The sequence below is a fragment of the Megascapheus bottae genome, chromosome 21 (assembly GCF_031878675.1).
Source record: "Megascapheus bottae isolate mThoBot1 chromosome 21, mThoBot2.hap1, whole genome shotgun sequence".
Taxonomy (NCBI): Eukaryota; Metazoa; Chordata; class Mammalia; order Rodentia; family Geomyidae; genus Megascapheus; species Megascapheus bottae.
Genome location: NC_143529.1, coordinates 14,068,435 through 14,092,081, shown reverse-complemented (window position 1 = coordinate 14,092,081; position 23,647 = coordinate 14,068,435). Strand labels below are relative to the sequence as shown.

Below are 23,647 nucleotides of genomic sequence, written 5' to 3'. Positions count from 1 at the left end.
AAACTTTCACTGGAAAAGAATTATAGATACTCTTAGATTTCTATTCTAGAAAGAAATTGAGTTAAAATAAGGTTGCTGAGTTTTCCCAGAAAAACCCTAACGGGGCACATTTATGATATATCATTTCATCGATACCTGTGGCTGTAATCTTCAAGGCCCAATTCCAGACCAGGATGTGGTGGCAGCGATGGTGGTTCTGCACTCTCAGCCCATCCGTCACTGGGAAGCAATAGGTCTATAAACAAAGAACAAATGAAGCTGTAGTAAACTGGAGGCAGAACTATTTGCACCTGATTCTGCTCCTGTTTATCTCTCAGATACAATTTTAATCAACACGTAAACCAGCCTGGAAATAAATAAAGCCTCATTTGGAACCAAAGGATTTGCTTGGAAGTGAAAAATGGATAAATTCATAGAATCCACAAACAAAAAGGTGACTGAACTCTAACAAATGTCCAAAGAGAATAAAGCTGCTGAGCTAACCACTCAAATGGAAATCAAGGAGCTAAAGAAATCCATATATGATCTAAAACAAGAAATGCAAGACATCAAAAATGAGCAATTAGAAGCAAGGGAGATGAAGAATAAATAGCAGGTTAGACAATGCAGAAGAGAAAATTTCTGGGGCTGAAGATAATTTAGTTGTTATAGAGAAAGAACAGAAAATGAGTCAATCCAAATCCAGGAAATACAAGAAATTGCTACAGGAGGTCCAAGATACAATTAGGAAGCCTAATTTAAGGCTAATTGGTATTGAGGAGGGCGTGGAGAAAGAGGTCAATGGTATTGGAAATATACTTCAGGGAATCATTTCAGAGAACTTCCCAAATATCCAGAAGGGCAGGCCCATCCAGATACAAGAAGCTTTTAGAACCCCAAACAGACCTGACCAGAAAAGGACATCCCACTACCACATTACAATCCGAACTGGATCAATAGAGGCCAAAGATAGGATCCTAAAAGCAGCCAGGGAGAAGAGAACAATCACCTAGAAAGGCAAGCCAATCAGAATAACCCCAGATTTCTCAGCAGAGACCATGCAAGCAAGAAGAGATTGGAAGGATATATGCCATGCCCTGAAGTCAAATAACTACCAACCAAGAATACTGTATCCAGCTAAGCTCTCATTCATAACTGAGGGAACAATAAAAACATTCCATTCCAAGGAAAAGCTTCAACATTATGTAGCAACAAAACCAACATTACAGAAAATTCTCAAAGATGTTCTACACATAGAAAAACAACACAAATGTAATACAGAGCAAGACATGGCACCTAAAACTCATAACAACTAAGTACCACAAAAACTATCAAGACACAGACCCTAATGAAAGCTTGTAAAAATGGCAGGAACTAATAAATATTTCTCAATCCTGACTCTCAATATCAATGGACTTAACTCTCCAATTAAACAGCATGGATTATCTAGTTGGATCAAATAACAAGATCCATCATTCTGCTGTCTTCAAGAGACACATCTTACCCCCCCAAAAAAACACCTTTTGAAAATGAGAGGTTGGAATAAACTCTATCAAGCTAACGGCCCCCATAAACAGGCTGGAGTTGCCATCCTCATATCAGATAAAATAGACTTCAAACTAAAATTAGTGAGAAAAGACAAAGAAGGTTACTACATACTACTAAAGGGATCTTTCCTCCAGGAAGACATAACCATCCTAAATATCTACACACCGAATCCCAGAGCTCCAAACTTCATCAAGAAAACTTTACTCTCACTGAAACCATACATAGATCGAAACACAGTGATTGTTGGTGACTTTAACATACCACTCTCACCTATGGACAGATCAACAAGGCAAAAACTCAACAGAGAAACCTTAGAATTGAACAACTATATAGACCAACTAGATCTAACAGACATCTGCAGATTATTCCACCCAGCAACAACACAATATACGTTTCATATATTTTTTATTGTAATTAATAGAAGGTTCATTAATTCACATACATTGATACCCTTTCTCATGTCTTGGTCCCCATTTCCCTCCCCCCACCCCAACCCTTCATCTTGTTTTCCCCCCTTCCCTATCCAATTTCAAATAACCAAATACAAATATATCCAATGCCTTACTTTTTTTTGTTTGTTTGTAGGAGTGAGACTGTAATGACTATTTGGAATTTGATGTTGATTTGGGTATTTTTGCTGAGTGATGAAAAACACTTCAAAATTCCCCTAGACCTTGAGATAAGTATCTACTTTCAGTATTTACACAAAGTAGAGGGGGAAACTGATTCCTTTTTCTATATGTGCTATAATAGAAACACTTGGGTTTTAGGTTTTGTAAGCAAAAGATGGGCCTGAGTTTTGTTTACCTGCTTAATAGATACACATTTCCAAGCTCGTCTATCCTGGAAAAATAATACATGTCTTAATTACTATGACCAAGAATAAAATTTGATGAGACCTTATGCATCATATATTGTGCTAAGAATAATATACATCATTTCATTTCATACTGAGGATAATAATATGGACTAGTATATGAAATCATCATAGAGTATTCTGCTTAATAAGAAGGATTTTTACAAGATAGATACATTTCCACTCCTGGTTCCTGCTGTAGTGTGAATTTGGGTATATTACTCAACTTCTCTTTAAATCCATAGAGTGGAGATACGAATCTCTTTATTGAGGGTTAAGTATATAGCTTAGGGAAACAACACTTGCCTAGCATCCATGAGGCCACTGGTTTCATCCCTATCATCATAAATCCCAATCAAAACCACAAAAGAAAAGCAGCTTATGGAAGAGTATACTCATTCAATAATATGCCACACAGCTGAGTAGTGACTCATACAGGCAAAGTGTTACATCAATGTAAAGGATTATTATGCTTTTGTACTCATTTAACTAAATATCTGATAAGATGTGAATCCTTTCTGTCTCTGGTTGATGGAATATGACAGAAACCTCTCTGCGCTTGAAAACTGTTGCTGGACATAGCACCTGATTTTATTTGCCCATCTTCCAGGTGTGACAAGAGGTAATATTATTCTGGGCATTCGGGGTACAGCAGATTGCCTCATCTGGGACTCATTTAGTATGCTGACGGTCTGAGTAGAACAAGAAGTCTGGCTTTTCCTTGAGTAAGAAAGAATTTTTCTACCTGACTAACTGTAATTAAGGGCAGTGGATTTTTTTTTTACTGAGTTTGGACTTTCACTGTAATGTCTACTCTTCCTGGATCTCAAGGCTTCCAATTTTGAAATGGGAACCCCAGCTTTATCCTTCTTGGTTCTTTGGGCCTCAGGTCATTGGGCTCAGACTAGAACCTACACACATTAAGTGTGCTGAGTTTAGTTATCCACTATTCAGACCTTACGGTTGTCATCCTACATAATCACATGAACCAATTTCTTATTATAAATCGCTTTATTTGTACACACTCCGGCTGGTTTGTTTCACTGGAGAACCTTGAGGAGGACACACAGCACCTGGCTCTGACAACCAGGCTGTAATGGAGAATGCGGTAGCAGAGTTGACATTCTCCTGAAACTGAGGTTTAAAGCCAGAGATCTGAACAGAAGGTGCCAGTGCAGGATGAGAATAATTGGCGAAGGTGACTGGTGCTGCCAAATCACTGCCAATGATCAATGATTTGGTAGTAGTGGCAACAGTCAAGAGAGGAGACACAAAAGACACAGAATGGGACTGTACTATATACAGGGACTGATGATACATTAGGACAAGATCCTTTTGTCTGGCTCACATCTTTTCATCTTAAACACTCTGTCTGGCACACAGGTGTTAAACACAAATGGGAGCATGTAGCCTGCGTGCTCTAGAACACTTCCACTGTATACAATTGCTTACCAAATAAAGATCTTTGTCCCTGTTAGCAGACTTCACTTCCACATATTTGACGACCACAGCACGGGCTTACCTTACTCTATGTATTCACTTATACAACTCTAAAACCCACTCCACCTGTCCATGCTTTACCCTTCTTCTTAGGTCCACCTTCATTGTCACCTATGGGGTAAACATTCATGGTGGCCTAGGATTATACTTTTGCAGTATTGTCAAAGAACATTCTCTTTCTGGTATGTAGCTAGATCTTAGCCTTATGTGTTTCTCGACAAGCTCTTCTCTAACAATTAGGCTTATCCCTTTCTATATGCTAAGTTAAGTGATTCCTGTGCTACATTTTTTCACATGTTATGTTTAGATTGAACCATGTATTCATTCACCTACCAAGCTATCCTCCATTCATCTGCATTTCTCTTATTAGATGGATAATTTCCTCCATGCCCTTTTTCTGTCCTTTCACTCCTCTTTTTCACTCTTTTTCCTATTTTGAGTTCACTTTGTTACTACTTTAATTTTTAGCACATTCATATGACCCATATATTTTTCCTTAAGTCATGATGGGATTAGAGGAAGGTATGCTGGTTGATCTTATATTCTTGGTACAGTTTTAAACATCATATTCAGATGTTGTAAACTACTTTTCTTGACTTAAACACCTATGTGAAATCCTGTATCTGGGTCAAATTCTAGAATTCTGTAGATAATATTTGTACAGACAATATTTCTAGATTTCTGGATTTCATAGTTATACTATGAATAATCACTCTATACATACACCTGTGAATGTGAGTATTTGCTTAATTCATTGACAGACAAATGATTATTATTTTTCTTTTTTTTTTCTTTTGTTGGTTGTGGGGCTTGAACCCTTTGCCTGGGCACTGTCTCTGAGCTCTTCAGCTGAAGGATGCTACCCCACCCCTGGGCCTCAGCATTGTCTCTGAGCTCTTCAGCTCAAGGCTACTGCCCTACCCCTTGAGCCACAGTGCCACTTCTGGTTTTCTGGTGGTTAGTTGGAGATAAGAATCTCATGGACTTTAGTGCCCCACCTGGCTTTGAACCTTGATCCTCAGATCTCAGCCTCCTCAGTAGCTAGGATTACCAGCGTGAGCCACAGTGCCTGGCTAAATGATCAATCTTTCATTGTTTGTTTGGCCAGATTCAGTCTGCCAAAGCTGGACCACAAAAGATAAAGAGATTTCTGTCTTTAGGGAAGGGGATAGAGCTCCAGCCCTGTTCTAGAATTAGTCTAGTACCTGGCTTTGTAAATATTCACTGAATATACCTTACCTTGCCTATTTGTTTATGGATAGCCCGTGACTGCTGTTGTGCCACCATGGCAGGATCGAATTGTAAAACCGCCCATACTCTATGAAGCTAGTCTTACTTAACACTTAGTCCTTTAAGGCAAGATTTTTGATGACCGTTGACTTAGGTTCTTGAGGGTAAATGAACACTGCACTCAGCTTCACATCCCTGATTCTGGGCTCTGTACTATGGAGGTATCCAATCAATATTAGTCAGATGGTAAAGAATAATTCGGTTTCCAGTCACAATGTTATGGACAGTTGGATACATGCTGGTTTCCACAAGAACATACCTGATGAACAGTTATATGTGTCTTTGAAAGACTCCAAGGAATATGGATTTAATGGAATGGGGCACAGAACTGAAGCATTTGATTTGAAGTGAGAAGGAAAGGCCAAATTTGGAGGGTGATTCTGAGCAGACTTGGGAAAATGGGTGACTAGGTGGGACAGAGGAGATCACAAAAGAAAGGAGTACACTATCAGGAATAGTAATGGAGGCCCAGAGGAACACTGTCCTCAGCCCAGGGTTCAATCCACCACCAAGACTCCTCAGAAACCACAGTGGTGCAATGCCTCATTACCATTCAAATGCTTAATGGGATTTTATAGTCAGCCCCTGGGACACAACCTCCATCCTTGGAGTACCACGTTTACTCCACAATAGGCACTGCTTGCAGTTCTTCAACACAAATGTGAATTTTCTGCTGTTGTAATTTCTACAAATGTTAGGTCTAAAAATGCTGTTTCTGTGTAACAGCTTGAAAGGACAAAAAGAGAAATAAAGTACTCAGCTAACTGTGGGTGGTATGTACTATTATTATAAAAATAGATGGAACACAGAATATCAACATTAGAGTTTTAAATATACAAAGGAAAGGAAAAAGGGAAGAAAAAAAGTTAATGTTTTGGCTGTAGTAGTTCCTCCCCTCACCAGACATTTATATTTTTTTCATTTTCATCTCAACCTTGTTTTTCTAATGGGAGGCCTTAAAATATCAGTAGTGGTAAGGCAACACTGGTGGGCAATGCATCTCAGTGACCTTTGCCACCTTAGATGGCTCTGCAATGAAACTCAGAAACTCTGAAATATGACGATTGTTTTCCACCAGAAAACAATGCTATCAAGATGTAAGTGAGGGCAGGGAGTTTGGCCTAGTGGTTAAAGTGCTTGCCTAGCATGCATGAAGACCCGGGTTCTATTCCTCGGTACCTCACATACATAGAAAAAAGCCAGAAGTGGTGCTGAGGCTCAAGTGGTAGAGCTCTAGCCTTGAGAAAGTCCAAGGACAGTGCTCAGGCCCTGAGCTCAAGCCCAGGACTGGCAAAAAAAAAAAAAAAACATGTAAGTGAAACAATAACCATGGTCTTCTATTTTCTTCTTCTTTAGGGATACTGAAGTTTGAACTCAGGGCCTCAAGCTTGGTAGCTGTGCCCCGCCAGGTCCATCATACTCCAGCCTAGTCCTCTTGACTCATTTTAACTATATTTTTAGTGAGTGTCTTGTCTTTTGGCTATGGGCTGGACTCAGTCTGTGAACCCCTGTTCTACCTCCTGGGTAGCAAGTTTAGCCAGGTGCTTGCTGTAATTCTAGCTACTCAGGAGACTGAGATATGAGGATTGAAGTTCCAAAGTAGCAGTGACAGGAAAGTCCATGAGACTCATCTCCATTTATCACCTGAAAACTGGACGTGGCGCTGAGATTCAAAGTGGTAGAGAGATAAAAAGCTGAGGGACAGCATGTAGGCCCTGACTTCAAGCCTGACAACTAAAAAGAAAAAAAAACAAAATAAAACAAAGCTTAGGTCTTAGGTCTTAAAGATACTGGATTTTTGTTTTTTTAATACTAGCTTGGAAAACTGAGATGAGAAAGGGAAGAAAGTGATCTGCACGTTTGTTTTTCTTAGTGTACAAGATGTTCTGTCTAGATTTGTGGCTTAGGAGATAGAACAAGCAGCCTCTCCCAGTGATAATGGCCATTGGTGCAGGAGGGACACTTTCAGTACAAGCACAAAGTCTAAACACTCTATAGAAGCTCCCAGATCCTTGGTATCCATGACTGCAGGGTTCCAATATGCTATTCAACTTCTGTGAAAGACATGCTGTCTTTTAACAAATCTGATGTTCTCATTTGCACTTAAAGTATCCTTTTAGGTTGGGGAGGATGGTTATAAATTCCCCCCCCCTTTTTTGGTGAGGCTTATTTTTTTCAAAATTAAACATAAGAATAGACCCAAACTGGGTGTGGTGGCTCAAGCCTATAATCCTAGCTACTCTGGAGGCTGAGATCTGAGGATTGCATGTCAAAGCCAGCCCAGGCACTAAAGTCCATGAGACCCTTATCTCCAGTTAATGACCAGAAAACTGCAAGTGGGACTGTGGCTCAAGGGGTAGGGCAATAGCCTTGAGCTGAAGAACTCAGGGATAACACCCAGTGCCAGAGTTCAAGTCTTACAACTGACAAAAAAAAAAGCTCAGCAAGTTACACAAAAATCTAAATACAATTAGCAGTCATGCAGGACTGATTGAGAACTTCTCCCTGCCTCAATTGAGCTGAAATATGTGCATTTGAATTAGGAAATCTTTGAAATTTATTTTGATTTTTAAATTAATTATTAATTTTAACTGAAGTGCATTCGGTTAGCAGTCTTATTATATTGTTACTATTGTGGGGGGGGTGGGTCCTGGTACTTGAACTCAGGACCTGGGCAATGTCCCTTAGTTTTTTTTTTTGTTGTTGTTGTTATTTGTTTTTGCTTAAGTTTAATCCTCTACAACTACAGCCACATCTCACTGGTTAGTGGGAAATAAGTCTCATAGATTTTCTTACCTAGTCGATCTGAGCCACAATTCTCAAATCTCAGCTTCCTGAGTAGCTAGGAATACAGGCATGACACACCATTACCTGGTCATATTGTTGTACTTTGAGTATATTTTATCAGTGTATAGCCTGTACTTTGAGTATATTTTGTCACTTTCTATATGTATCTTTATACTTTAGCTACTTCTCTAGTTTTATTACGATCGCCATTGTCATATTATTCTAAAGATATCCTCCTAATTCCTTGAATATAACAATATCTTCTAAAAATCTTTTCCATGCATGTCACTTCAGTACTGATATTTCATAGGTGATTAATATAAATCAAGAAAGGGTTAATATGACCCAAGTATCTTTGGATGGTTCTGATAAAAGTAGGAATGAACCCTAGACTGAGTCACTGAGAAACGAATGGCAAACACATTATTGCACATTAGATGTCTTAATGTAGGTGTTGATGTTTGAGATCCTAACATTGACATAGTAGAAAGAAAGTTATTAGCCGGGAGCGGTGGCTCATGCCTGTTATCCTAGCTACTCAGGAGGCTAAGGTCTGAGGATCAAGGTTCAAAGCCAATCCAGGCACAAAAGGACTGGACAACACTCTTATCTCCAATTAATTTCTAGAAAATGGGAAGTGGGGCTGTGGCTTAAGGGGTAAAGTAGCTTTGATCTGAAGAGCTCAGGGACAGTGCCCAGGCTGAGTTCAAGCCCCATGACCCACAAAAGAAAGAAAGAAGGAAGGAAGGAAGGAAGGAAGGAAGGAAGGAAGGAAGGAAGGAAGGAAGGAAGAAAGGAAGGAAGATTTTGTAGAAAATCTGTTTCTTTTTTACTGTGTTGCTCTTAAGACTGCAGGTCTTAGAAGAAGATCTTGTTTTGTCAAGAAGACTTTTTGCTGGCTTACACCTGCCACCCTTTGTTGAGATCAGGAGGATGGAGGCTCCGGGAGAGACCAGGAAGAAAACTCTGCAAGACTCGATCTCCGTGCAAGAAGCTGGTCTTGATGGTACATACCTGCCATCCTCGTTATGAGGAGAGACCTAAAATAGGAGGATTTTGCTCAAGACCCATGTCGGTTCAGGAACCAGGAGCCTACCTTAAAAATAATCAGTGCAAAGAAGTGCATGAATTGTGCCTCAATTGTAGAACAAGAGCAAGGCCCTGAGTTTCATCCTCGCGCCTCACTGACTTCTTCCTTCATATGTCCAGTTTTAAGTTCTTTAAGGTGACAAAGATATAGAGTATTTCTTTGTATGGCTACAAAGGAAAGTCAGTGCCTAATAGGCTTTGGTAGAAGGAGTTCTCAATAGGTTCAGAGGATGAGTGAGTGTGAGAGCTTTGGATGTGTCTTGGGATAAGACAGAAGACAGGAATTGAAGCTAGGCCCTGTGTCTATCAATATACCATCGTGGGTAAATTATTCCCACTGATATTCCAGTTCTTCATCTGGAAAGTAAGGATAATTATATTACCCACTTGGTGCACATCGATTGCTTAGCCTGGTACCTAGCAGACAGAAAACACTTAATAAATGGGAACAGCTGTGGCTACTTCTGTTGCTACAATGGAGGGAGATCCAGGAGAAGAAAATAAACAAACATCCTCCCACACAGATGGAACAATTTAACAGCAGAAAAATCTGAGATTTGCAAGTCCATTCTGACAAAGTATGTTCTGTCCTATTTGGAACTCATTCCCATGCAGTTAACTTTTTGTAACACCTTGACAGCATCCAAAATGTAGGTGAATGACAACATAACCTATAGTAGCTATCGCCACTCAATAGAGCACTATGCCATATTGAATGAAAAACTAGAATATTCACTGAGCTATGATGTCCATAATGGAATATTGATTAAAACAGAACTTTCTTTAACATTACATATAGTACATTTCATTTTAATTTCATTTTATGTGTACACATTTGCATGAACAAAAGACTTGAAAGATATACATAAAATGTTATTGATTGGGTGCTTTGATAGATAGAACTACGAGTAATATTAAATTTTCTTTTTATTGCCCTTCTCTAAATTTTCTATGATGAATATGTATGTATTGCTTTTGCAATATAAGAAATAAAAATTACTAGAGAAAAGAGATACAGGGAGATTAAATACTTTTTCTGGTGACCTGAAGTAGAAGTTTTGGAAAAACAATGAAGAAAACCTAGAGATTTCTTTTTAAATGAATAAATAAACTGTACTTCATACCCAACAATCAGAATGAAAGTCAAGAACAGAAACATTTTAGGTACATTATGGACTCAGATTATTATATTTAACTATAGACCATATTTCTGCTAATAAATGTGGTTGCCATGGTCTAATAAAAGCCAAAATAACATTTAGGTATAGTTGGTAACTTTCAATATTAAAAGAGCTTTACGCAATGAACAGTTTGCCATCTCTGGTTCTCTAGTCATGGTTTGTTTTGTGTGTAACCTTCCATGTTTGGGGCAGCAAGCATAGAAACTGTCACTTAAACTAGAGGCCTTGCCAGGAATATGATTCACAAGTTCTCAGTCAGTTCTGCCACCCTCCTCTCAGCCCTGGTGATTTTGAGTAAGGGTGTCTGCACTTAGTCTAGTTAAATCCTCTTTGTTCCATCCTTTTACAGAGGACGAAAGTGGATAGACTCTTACCTTTCTGTTTATCTTGTAGACTGTAAGTGCCAAATGGATGCAATAGACTACCATCATTTCGCCTGGAGTGGCTCAGAACGTTTTGACAGTTCTCAAAGCATGGCTTAGACAATGCTCCACACTCTGCCAGCTCCTATGGGAGACAAATAAAAATTACATTGGCTTTAAAAAAAAATATGTTCCAACTTAGTCAATTGAAACAGTGATAGAATGATCGATATATGAATCGTCTTTCAATAGTATCCTGCCTGTTGTCTTCAGCTATGGAAAATCAAAATGGCCCTATCTGTTAAAACATCTTTGGCTATGAAATAAAAACACACAAAAAACTATTGACAATGTGGTGTTAAGGATTAGGGGTGCTGATAGCCAACACAAAAGAGGATTAACTTTATTATTTCTTTCCCCACTTACAACTGGCTTCTTTCACATTTTCTTCCATCTGGGAGTACAGCTTGTGGCAGTGTCAATAGAAGAATGCAGTTCATGCCAAGGGTGTCTCTGTGCCAACCAGCTGGCTCCTCTTTCCCTTTCCTCTCCCCCTCCCCTCTTCCTCCCAGCTAAGTCCTGAGCACTAGGACAAGTCAGAGTCCAAGCAGTTTTGCCACAGAAATGTCAAGAGTGTGTCCCACACCAGGTCTTTGGCCAGGAGCTAAAACACACTGCTTTGACAATGCCAGACAATGGTTCTCCTGAGATTTTCTTTTCTTTTTTTTTTTCTCCCCTCGAGAGTTCCCCCTTTGTGCTTGGATTGTGACAGTCTGTAAACAAATTCACAGTTTTCTTCAAACTGCCATATCTGGAATAACACCCCACAAGCCATCTTCTCCAGGTGCTGAAGAGGTAATAGAAGCAGCCAATTACAGAGATCTCTAGCTATTTTTTTTTCTAAGAGGATTATGGCATAGAGAAGAACTGGGTTTGCTCTTGTTCATATTCTTTGTCTTCGCTTACAGATTTCAAGGAAGTAAATCATTTGGAAGTCATTTTGTGGCTGTTCCCTTGACCATTCGTGAGACCATGTCACAAACAAGAACCATTCGTGAGACCATGTCACAAACAAGAACACAGATCGGATTCCCAAAGTGCTCAGCTCTGGGACAATCATTTGGCTAAAGTAATACATTCGATTTATCTTATTTCTCTCTTAGTTCCAAAAATTCAGTGACTAGATAAACAACATCTTTTAATCATTCAATTTCTCCAGGGTTGACAATTAAGATGCTTTTCACCATAGAAAGGCCTTTCATTTCCTGTGAAGGCTCCTAACACTTCTCTCACACTGGGGTGTTCACGCTTTGTCCATGCTTCACTTCACAAGGTCAGTGAGGTATGGGGAACCAGTGATTCAACTTAGAGGTAAAAGCAGAAATGCTAGGTAGCACACAGGAGGGGGATTTGAATTGCATGGCCTGGTATTTTCATTTAACAATAGCAACAAGAACAACAACAACAAAATTTTTTTTCCCTGCTCTCCTGGCTCTTTGATAAATGACACAATCAATATCCCAACAACTGATCAGTAAGCAGCCTAATTAAAGTATTCAGCCTGTAAAATAGAGCTGTCATGGAGCCCTCCATTAGTGTCCCAGCCAATAAAAAATATAATGGATTTTTAAACATATTCTGACTCTACTGAGATAGGCTGGCAGCAGAGAGGAAAATGTTTTGGGGAAAGGGAAAAACAAAACCAGGTCATAACCCATTTTTTTTAATACCAAGTCTCTAGGCTCAAATAGAATTACAATTGAACCTCAAGCTCATCCCTTGAAAAACATTCTTCTGTTTAAAATGATTTTGATTCAATCAGGGACTCATTATGTATTCTTCATGAAGATCTCATCAAAACTGTTTACTGATTTTGTACAACTGGGTAATGTGTAGAAAAAAAACCCCAACAACTATATTTTGACTTTTCTTAAGTAGCTTCTTCAATTTTTTAAATATCAATATAAGGCTCAAGCAGTCACTGTGTTGTTCTTGCCGAATCTAACTAATTGATTTGCCCAAATGCCTGAATAGTGCTGAGACCTTTTCTAAGTATGGATTTTTTTTTTAATTTGTAATAGAGGCAATTGCTTCTCCATGGGAGAATACACAAAAAGCAGGAGTACACAACATATGCTCTGACACAGTAAAACACAGATTTGGGAGATCAAATAGCTGCATCTTTTTTTTCAAATTTAATAAAGATAAGCTGTAGATGAGGCTGCTGTCTTTATAAGAAATAATGCTCTTTAATCTTCAGGATACCACAGAGGTTCTCCATAGCTGAGAGTCAAGTGCCTACTCGTTTCCCCATGGAATGCTTGTAAATATTAGAGAAAGAAAATGATCTTGTTTAAATGTCCTCGTAAAAATTACTTTTTGCCCCAGTTCCTATTCCCAATTGATTCCCCCAGTGAACTTCATTAGCAAGACACTTCTGAGGATGAGCAACAAACTGGAAGTTAATCCTTTCTTCTTCTGTGGAGTAATGTGCATCTACTCTAGACTGTAGGAATAAAGATGAAATGCCTGAAGAGAAGCAGACACCAGTGGATGATAAAGTGTTCCAGGCACTCAAATATTGCACTTATTGACTAGCATTCATATGGATGTTCACATGTGTGAAATTAGGAAAAGAAGAGGCAAAGGCATAGCTAAGTCTTTTCAAGCCATATTCATTTCTTTCTTTTCTTTTTGATTCTTTGCATGGGTATGTTCTCTGGAGAAGTGGTCCTCCACTTTTTTTCTATTAGTTGAGGTATTTTTGTTCAATGAAATCTTCAGGGAATGCTAAGACACAGATTCATGGGACAGATGTTGGAGGCCTACATGTCATCATTTTGTCTAATAAGTGGGTTCTATGGAGTTTGAGGGCTCCAAGGGCCAGATGGAGTCCTTACTTTCATGGTGGAAAGCAGTAAATAAGAATATTTAAATTCTGTATAGATGTAAGGGAAGCCTATTAAGTATTCATAGAAGACTCTGTCACTTAACCAGACGCAAATGTTGAAAATGAGCTTCTTCATTATATATAGTCTACAGTAATTGGCCAATTTACATTTATTTAAGATCTAAAAGGTTATATAAAGAAAGTGTAAAAGGTACAGTTACTCTTTTCAATCACTGATAATAGTAACAAAGTAAGAGAGTTCATTATTTCATCTCTCAAGATGTATTCCTCCAGAGGAAGTAAATCCAGTCTCAGATGCAATGTTTGCTTTTATTCAACAGTACTTATTATGTATCAGTCCTATGCTGAAAAATGAAGATCCATTAATGAACAAAGCACATGACGTGTACTTGGCATGTACATGTGTATGTAATTATATAACCAGACTCTAGAAATCCAGAATTCCAGAGGAAAGTTTTTAACCACAAGGAATCCCACTGCTACCCACTATTTGATACTCTATTTTTAAGTTGAATTTAATTTTATGACAAATATTTTATATTAATAGTTCTAGTTCTGTTGGTTTTGTCTGTATACTATTATATTACACAAACATATTTTGGGCTTAGAAATATCCTGATATGATAGCGAGCTTTGCTGACATTTTTCTTATGGTTTATTACCATTTATTCTTTTTCATATTATTTCTTCCAATAATTGTTAGAAGCATTTTATAACTATTTTTCATATGTAAAGGAAAATGTATTAAGAACACACTACATTTATAATTTCATAAAAGTATTATGTTTAAGGATATGAGCCATCAAGATTACTTTGTTTCTACATCATGGGAATATAATTAACATTAAAAAGTCTATAAATACATTATTCAATATTTTAAAAATAAGACTTCTACCTATTTAACATGAAACAAGCAGCTTGCCCAATGGATCAATCTTCAACTTCATTAAATCTCAAATCTGTATTATTCAAAGTATGAGGGAGAATATAGAGAACTCCCTGTATTAAAATGATCTTCAAATTGAAAATTGTACATGTGTGGTCAGGAAGTTTGTAAGGTGTAGACATCGCTAGGATGTCAACTAATAAGTCTATACAGATATTTATGTATAAGTCTTGAGCTCTGGGAAGTTTTTGGAGGAATAATGAAGGAAAATAAAGATCTATAATAGGTGATAAGTGACTTACTTTATATGCATATATTTATATACTCCTGTAATATCAAAAATATGCAATCACCTAGTTCCTCAGGCTCTGATATATCTATCAGAGCTCATCTTAATTTCCCAACTGCAGTATCATTATGAGTTACAGAAGTTTGTACATTCTGGTAGCCATTTGGGTAATTTACTTAAGACAAATCAAGATTTGTATCACCTCTACTTGTTTCTCTGGCCTCCTTAGAATCACCAACTGGATCATCCCACGAATGTTTCCTTCCATGGACATCGATCGTCTGAGTGTTTCCATAGCCTCCTGGTTGGACTTTCCCAGAAGAGCTTCCCCATTAACTGCAATCAACTGGTCATTCATTCGCAGGCGGCCATCCTAAAGTAGAGGAAAGATAAATGATATGAAACAGAGGGGAGACAAAAAACATGGTGATGACATGGAACTGTTTGAGAGAACAGCTCAAATATAAAAATAAGAGAAAGAGAGCTTAGAGAAGGGGAAAAAACCACCTCCACTATTATGATTTATTTTCCATGGCAGAAAAAGGTTCTGGAGCTCATCAAACAATCAGAAATCACTAACATTAATGGATCGTGTGAAAGAACTTTTTAGAAACCTTACACATTTGTATTATGTCTTTTACTTGTTCTTTTTTTTTTTTTTTTTTTTTTTTGGCAAACAAACTATTCTCTTCTAGTTTGGTTCTGCCATTTTCTCTGGCACGGACCATGTTCTCTCCAGGGAAGGAGGGTTTAGAAAGATGAGGAAGTAGTCACGTTTCTCCCGATGGGGGAGGGCTTGTATTTTCAGCCACTGAGAACCGCCATGCTTCAAAGTGGTGGGCTTGTCAGTAATCATGTGTCACTTGAATATTGTTGCTAGCTCTATTAAATGGTGCTTAAAAAATTCCCATGTAATTTCCTCTAACACAAGAATAAGTCTCTAGCCTGCTAGTCTGCAAAAAGAACACAGAGGTGTGTAGTGAAAGACCAATTTGCCTTGATATCTTCCTGCAGAAAAGCGTGACAAAGGGGCTTGTCAAGCTATTTCCAGAAATGCTCTGGCTATGTGCACTCCCCCTCAGCATCAACTGGAAGGGACAATGTGTGCAACAAAGCACAAAGAATCACTTCATGGGACTAGGTGATGCAGAATCTGGTCTTCATCACTTTTCTTGGCTCTAATCATCTTCAGGCAGATGTCCCTCCCAGTCGTAGTTAATAAGCTAGGGTGCCCTTTCTTATTAATAAAGAACCTGGGAGATCACAGCCTGTATGTTAACTAGGCAGTTAGGAATAAAGAGACTTAAAATGTTGACAGGTAAACTGTGGATATACCCTCTATCTTTTTATTACACCCAGATAGAAAGTTATTCCATCAGATACAGATGCCATTAGGAATATTATCAGCCTGTTACTGTGAATACACTTAACAGAACTATCAGAAGATGTTTACAGCAGTTCATCTTTCCAGATAACTCTTTCACTAACAGTCTCTAGGAATTCTCCCATAACCCAAGAATTTGAAGGGATCTGTGTTTGCTGCCTAAGTATGTAAGTAAATAAAAAGAAATAGAGAAGTGTTGCAACTTTCCCCAAGTAACCACAGCAGGTCAGACACACTCATATTTAGAACCCATGGACTTGGTTCATTGGTATCCATACTACAATGCCCTTTCATACCTGCTCTAAAGTACAGCTGCATGACAAGAAATTAAAGAAGAGAAAAATGTGGTTTTTTGTAGTGAGAAATATATGAAACACATTCTAACTAATAGAATGGACTGCAAAAGGAATAAAATCTAGAGAAATGACAAAATCAGGTATACAACAAACAAAAGAAACAAACTATACAACTTTAGGGGAGCAGTTTGTGGACAGGCTAAAGTTGGACTAGCGTATCAGCAGATGGCCAGAGGAAGTCCCAGGGAAAAGGGGGTGGGGGGGAGAGAAAGAGAGAGAGAGAGAGAGAGAGAGAGAGAGAGAGAGAGAGAGAGAGAGAGAGAGAGAGAGAGAGAGAGAGCGGCAGGGAGGGAGGGAGAGAGAGAAAGAGAAAGAGAAAGAGAGAGAGAGAGCTGTTGTTCTGCACAGTTAGTGTTCTTCAAGGATACGTTGCCTACCACCTGCTGGCTGGGGCGTAGGCCATGTTGGGTTGCAGAGGCCGCCTGTAAGGGCCCATGCCCAGTGGAGGATGAAACTGAACTGGCAAGGCAATGGAATGAAAAGATAATGGTGCAAATTCAGAAAGGAAAACTGTATGTGGACAACTTCAACAGAGCTTAATTTCTCCTCTGTCCCCCTTGTTTTCCCATTTCACTTAGCCTTTACCCTAATTCGGAGCAATCTGGAAATGACATTTACAGGAAAGGCTAATAACCAAGAAAGAACTCTCTTTTCAAAACTTCAGTGAGGCACGTGCACACAACACACACACACACACACACACACACACACACACACACACACACACACAAATAAAGCCCTGTAAAATGAGGTAAAACAATGGTTTAGTTCTGGGAAGGGAGGCATGACTGGAGAAATTGTTCCATTTTGTCACTAATGGAAGGAGCGCCACTGTGCTATAAACCTTGCAGGGTGGCTGTACAGTTGTGATGAGTGGTTGTGAAAGAGAAGGAGGAAGCAGAGGTGGGTTGGGATCCTCAAGCAGGTAACTAACAGGAAGTGATATCCACTGTCTACATGGGTACAGGCATAGTCTCAGTAGGTCACATCATCCACAATAACAGGAAGAAGCAAGATAAATATTGCAAGAGGGGCTGGGAGTTTGGCATAGTGGTAGAGTGCTTGCCTAGCATGCAAGAAGAGCAGGGTTAGACTCCTCAGTACCACATACATAGAAAAAAAGCTTGAAGGGGTGCTATGAGTCAAATGGTAGAGCTCTAGCCTTGAGAAAGCCCAAGGACAGTGCTCAGGTCCTGAGTTCAGGCCCAGGACTGGCAAAAAAGAAAGAAGAAAGAAAGAAAGAAAGAAAGAAAGAAAGAAAGAAAGAAAGAGAGAGAGAGAGAGAGAGAAAGAAAGAAAGAAAGAAAGAAAGAAAGAAAGAAAGAAAGAAAGAAAGAAAGAAAGATAGAAAGAGGAAGGAAGGAAGGAAGGAAGGAAGGAAGGAAGGAAGGAAGGAAGGAAGGAAGGAAGGAAGGAAAGATTGCAAGAGAGGGAGAGGAATGAAATCTGAGTGAGATTCTCAGCTATTGTGAGTCGTGACTCTGAAGGTGAAGGTGAAGGTCCAGGTGAAGAGTTAGACCACAGATAAAATGAGAGAACTTTTTTTTGGTAAAATCAACAGATATTAAAATAAAACTTTATCTTTAAGTGCATCCTAAGTCTCAAGCTTACCGAATTATCTTTAAGAAGGATATATTTACTGTAATAATGTCCAAAAAGAAAAAGAAAAAGTCAATTCACCTCAGAGCAGATAGAGTTTTGTTTTTCAGAGACATTCACATTCATCACAAGTGTCACTAGAGAGTTGTGGGTGTGATAAAGAAGCCACAGTCACTCTCATTTTCAGGCCTGGCTGTCCTGTTGCTATTGGTGTATACTCTTTCTTTATAAGACAAATGATGGGTAATTTCATTAATGGTGATGCCAGTAAGCCCCATGTTGTCCTAACATTTAGAATATCATCACAGAATTTAGAGCTGAAAGGGTCCATAGAGGTCATCCATTTACAGATGAATAATATAACGCCCGACAAGGCTGAAAAACCATTTATCTAACACCTATTAAGAGAAGGCATGTCCATATATTAGGACTTGCTCAGCCAGGGGAGGTCAGAGTTGGCATAGAATGGTCCAAGTCCTGAATGTAGCACTGCTCTTACTCATTAGACCCATTCTGTCTTCATAGATAACAATGACCCCACAGGGCTTTCCAAATCAGAGAGGATAATACATCATATGTGTCTTCTGGAATGGAATCCTACCTGAAATCCAGACCAGAGAGGTTTTGGAACAAGAATATTTCATAATCCCTTCTCAGATCACCCAATATAAGGCAGTCTTTGCACAAATGTTTTCAATACTTTTTTCTACTTATTTTCCCTATAACTTTGTGTTGTAAACACTACCTTCCACTAGGTAAGAGATATACAAATTGAGCCTCAGGGAAACTCAGTAACTTGACAATCAGCTTCTCTTATTTCTGAAGGTAAGGACATATAATCCATGAGGCTTCTAAAACCACAGTTCTAAAGAAGTTTAGGGGAATACAAAGTATTAGCAACAATTATTTAATATGTTTCTACTCTGTATAAGTCATTGGGCCTAAAACCTTTTACTGAATAAGAGATTAACCCTGGCAAAAAACTTTAGGCAACTGAGACTATTGTCTCCATTTCATAAATGAAAAAATTGACACCAGAGAGGTTAAATGAACTGTAATGTTTCTATGAACCATTTTTTTTAGGTCTGCATTAATCTAGAGTCTGAATTTTCAATCACTTCGTTATTGATCCTTAACCTTTATGGCTTCTTAGACCCATAAGGCATAAATTAACACCACAGTTTTGTCACAGCTGCATATTTGGGCCAGATAATCCTTTGTAGCGAGTGGCTGTCATGTAAACAGCAGGACATCTCATGTACCTTGAAATGCACTGATGACTCCCAGGGAATCTTTGACCTTATAATCAGTCCCCAACTTTCCATGATGCCTGAGAACTGCTTCATGTGCCTCCACTGGCCATTTTGTTTTGAGCATCACTAGAACAGTACTAGTAGAAGGGGGAGAGTAAGAAAGCCGAGGCAAAATATTGGCCTCTGCAAAATATGAGAGAAGTATGAAAAAGTGGGTATTCTGGGGAAAGCTGGCTGGGGCCCTAGGCCAGTCTGCATTAGTCCAGGGTGTTGAGAGGACTAATTGTGACCACATGTTGGCTCCCGCCATGCATGTATCTAACAGGGCCCTGAGTAAGGCCTCTTGGGATATTATTAACACCTAGGGCCCAGAGCCCCAAGGCCTGACTTCAGACTTAAGAGCAGACAATCCCTAGAGCAAAGGAACTATGGGCAAGGCAGTATCTAAGAGGAAATTGTCACTAAAATATTTTCAAGACTCTAAAATCACAGTAGGACAGCTGCCTATTGTATTTTTGAAAAAAAATAATAAAACCAAACCAGAAATCAAATCATTCTAGAGAAAAATTGCGCTCCAGATGGAGTTATTTAAGTCTAACAAGGGCAATGGAGAATAAATCAAGATTTTTAAAGTACAACTTTTAATCAAAAGAAGGAAAAAGGTGCATATGTTATCAAGGTATAATAGCCACTTACATTAGGGCTTATTTTACTTCATCTATCTTAATGAAATTTTATATGTAAAGAGGGTCCTGCTCTCCAGAGAACAGGAATAATGACGGAGATCAGCACTGCTTTGTGACACATGTACCTGTGCTCAACTCTTCTTTCTGTCTGGATATTCCTTGCATTCCTGCCCACCGAGGGGTATTGCTTATCCATCATAGCCAGGCTCAACACTGGCTTGCCTTTACATTTTCCTCTCCTGCAGAATTAATTGCCCCTTATCTCAGCACCCATAGTGTTTCTCCCATTTGTGTGTCAAAGCATTTACCACACTAGAGTTTCTTATATAGTTAATTCATTATGGTATGAGCATCCTTGACCATACAATGAGTCATTTTACAGTTTTCTGTCTCTAGCCTATTCTATATTGTGTAACTCACAGTACAGGTTCAACAAAGCTCTTTGAAAATTGAGTGACTTGAGCCATCTTCCCATCAGGTGCTTCAGACCTAGTGTAAGTATCATCCGCAATGAACAAATTATTTCATTTACAGACCATACCCAGGAGAGATTCATGCATCCAAGCGGGCTATGATAGCCCATATTCAGAGACCTTTCATAATTCTGTAAGTGAAGGTTGATTACTCTCTGTACACTGGCTCTATTTCCACTTGTTTAGCCATCCTAACATTTTAAATCTATTTATCTAACTCAGTTATCATCTTAAGAACCTCATTCCATTTCTATATAGCAAAACACTAAAGTCCCAAAAGCCTATCATCTGTGAATTGTAAAACATTTTTAAGGTAAATGAAGGACTATTTTGTTTGTTTTTTAAAAGTGTAAGTACATACATAATCAAACAGATTCTGATATAATGCTTTCAAAATGTAGAGTAATTCTTTTCATTTTAAAGCTCTTGGAAAAAATATGAGACATATGTAAATATATTGCAACTTATAGCTGTACTGAACCTAACAATTTTCTCAACAGGAAGCAGGAGAAAGCTTGACTTTAAATCATTAGAAACACCACTGGCTCATGATGTGATAATAACATTTTGTGCTTGTTTTACATTTTTTTCTGTTTCCTGTCATTTTAGTTTCCTCTCCATCTCTTCCTATCTCCTTCCTGATTTGCTACTCTTAATTTATTTTGGCCTAGAAAACCAGATTAAAAAATAAAAGCTTATTAAGTCATATGTGTTATATATGAGTCAAGAATATTCTGCAAGAATACTTCACCAGATTGGAATTTCAGAGAACTTTCTAACTTTTAAAAATATGTTATCTTATTTACTTGAGGTTTTTGATATATTAAGTTTAGAGTTTTTCATATTTTTAAATATCAATCGATGCAAATAATTCCATGGCTGGGAATGTGGCTTAGTGCTGGAGTGCTTGCCTAGTATGCACAAAACCTTGGGTTTGATTCCTCACTACCAGAAAAGGCCAGAAGTGGCACTGTGGCTCAAGTGGTAGAGTGCTGGAGCAAAAAGAAGCTCAGTGACAGTGTCTAGCTCTAAGTTCAAGCCCCAGGCCTTGAAAAATAATAGTAATAGTAATAATAGTAATTGATAATATATGATAAAACATAATAATGATAATAATAAATATAATAATTATTTCACACCATAACAACCAGAGTAAAACTCTGGCCATATATAAACTCAGCATGTAAAATGCAAAAGTTCATTACAAGAAAATGAATATAGGTTTCAACAGAAAAATATGTTGGTTTTCTATTGCTATAAGAAACATACTCCTTAGATAATCAACAGATAAAGAGGGAAGAATCCTTTTGCTCATAGTTCTGCAGGGTCCAGTCTATGATTGTTGGCCCTATAGCTTTTCGGCTAGAGATGGGGCAGTATAGTTAGGCTAGAGCATGTGGTAGAGCAAAACCGCCCATGTCATGGTCCAGAAGCAAAACAAAATATGAGGAAGAAGCCAGAAGCTATACTGCTTCTCAGGTACATCCTCACACTGGGCGCCATTTCTTACCTGTTTCATTTCCTCCAAGTTGTACTTTTACAGAGTCCAAGACTACAATGTATGGGCCTCCAAACTACAGTAGGGAGGTAATGTTTTCAGAATAAAAGCACCATCATTATGGTATGTCAGTGTTGAACTCATTTTATTTACAAATCCAATTATGACATTCAAAATACAAGTCAAAATAATGGAAGTTTCAAAAGTTTACTCCTCATAGTATAAAATTTGCATTTCTAGATTTGACATAAGAAAGCGTAAGTGATAAAAATGGAAAGTGATCAAAGTTTTTATTATATTCTGTGTGTGTGTGTGTGTGTGTGTGTGTGTGTGTGTTACTATCTTGAGGCTTGAACTCAGGGCTTGCACTTCTTTTGTTCAAAGGCTTTACCACTTGAGCCAGTGCATAGCGTCTAGACTTTTGTTTTTAGAGGTCACTGGATATTAAAGGCTCACAGACTTTCCTGCATGGGCTGTCTTTGGACTGTGATTGTCAGATCTTAGACTCCTGATGAGTAAGGATTATAGGCATGAGCCACTGGTAACTGATGAATGAGATAGTACATTTTAATAAAGTTGTTACTGCTGTACAAAATTCATAAATGATAAGCAAGCTTGACTGGACAAATTGACATACATTAACACTGCCCTTTTTCTGAAAATGAAATTGCTTCAATGTTTTTTTTTAATTTTTTTTATTGTAATTAGTAAAAGGGTTACATGATATTTGCCAGATAGAAGGTGCATTAATTCACATACATTGATACCCTTTCACATGTCTTGGTACCCGTTTCCCTCCCCCCCCACACCCCCCACCCGTCTTGGTTTTCCCCCCTTCCCTATCAAATTTCAAATATCCAAATACAAATAAATTCAATATATCAGATAACAAAGTGACATACTATACCAATATGAGATAACCAAGGGACAGCAAAGGAGATGAGAGACAACATAGTACATTAAGGACAACAATCATTCATTGTATGGCTTTTGTTTCAGTATCCTGGAGGTCCTTTCAATTAGCTTCACATTATATGTCCTTATGTATCAAGATTTTGCTCTATTGCAAATCTCTGCTAGTAGAGCCCAAGGTTTCTACTCATTATGACGAATGAGGGAAACCATTGAGCCTAAGTTCCTTTGAGTCTGGCTTACTTCACTTAATATGATTTTTTCTAAGTCTTTCCATTTCCTAACAAATGGGGCAATGTCATTCTTTCTGACAGCAGCATAGAATTCCATTGTGTACAAATACCACAACTTGTTGATCCACTCATCAACTGAGGGACATCTGGGTTGGTTCCATATCTTTGCTATGGTGAATACTGCTGCAATGAACATTGTTGTGCTAGTGGGTTTAGTATGTCCTTGTTTCTGGATGGTTGGGTAAATGCCAAGTAGTGGAATTGCTGGGTCATAGGGGAGTTCTATGTTTAGCCTTTTGAGGCACTGCCACACTGCTTTCCATAGTGGTTGAACGAGTTTGCACTCCCACCAACAGTGTAGTAGTGATCCCTCCTGGCCACATCCCCTCCAGCATCTGTTGTCATTCGTTTTCCTGATCCTGGCCATTCTAGCTGGAGTGAGGTGGAATCTTAGAGTTGTTTTCATTTGCATTTCTTTTATGACCAGAGATGTTGAGCATTTCTTCATGTGTCTATAGGCCATTTTTGTTTCTTCTTCAGAGAAGACTCTCTTTAAGTCTTTGGCCCATTTTTTA

At 38.4% G+C, this 23,647-nt stretch overlaps 1 protein-coding gene across 3 annotated transcripts in view; it reads right to left on the bottom strand.

The window, feature by feature from the left end:
* Pard3b (par-3 family cell polarity regulator beta) overlaps window positions 1-23,647 on the bottom strand; it is a 963,936-nt gene that overhangs the window by 394,411 nt on the left and 545,878 nt on the right. For all 3 annotated transcript variants that reach the window (XM_090354671.1, XM_090354668.1, XM_090354669.1), the window contains exons 12-14: window positions 14,881-15,051; window positions 10,605-10,737; window positions 136-235 (exon numbers count right to left, since the gene is read on the bottom strand). In XM_090354671.1, coding sequence (XP_090210797.1) covers window positions 136-235; window positions 10,605-10,737; window positions 14,881-15,051 — 404 coding nt within the window. The remainder of the gene's footprint in view (window positions 1-135; window positions 236-10,604; window positions 10,738-14,880; window positions 15,052-23,647) is intronic.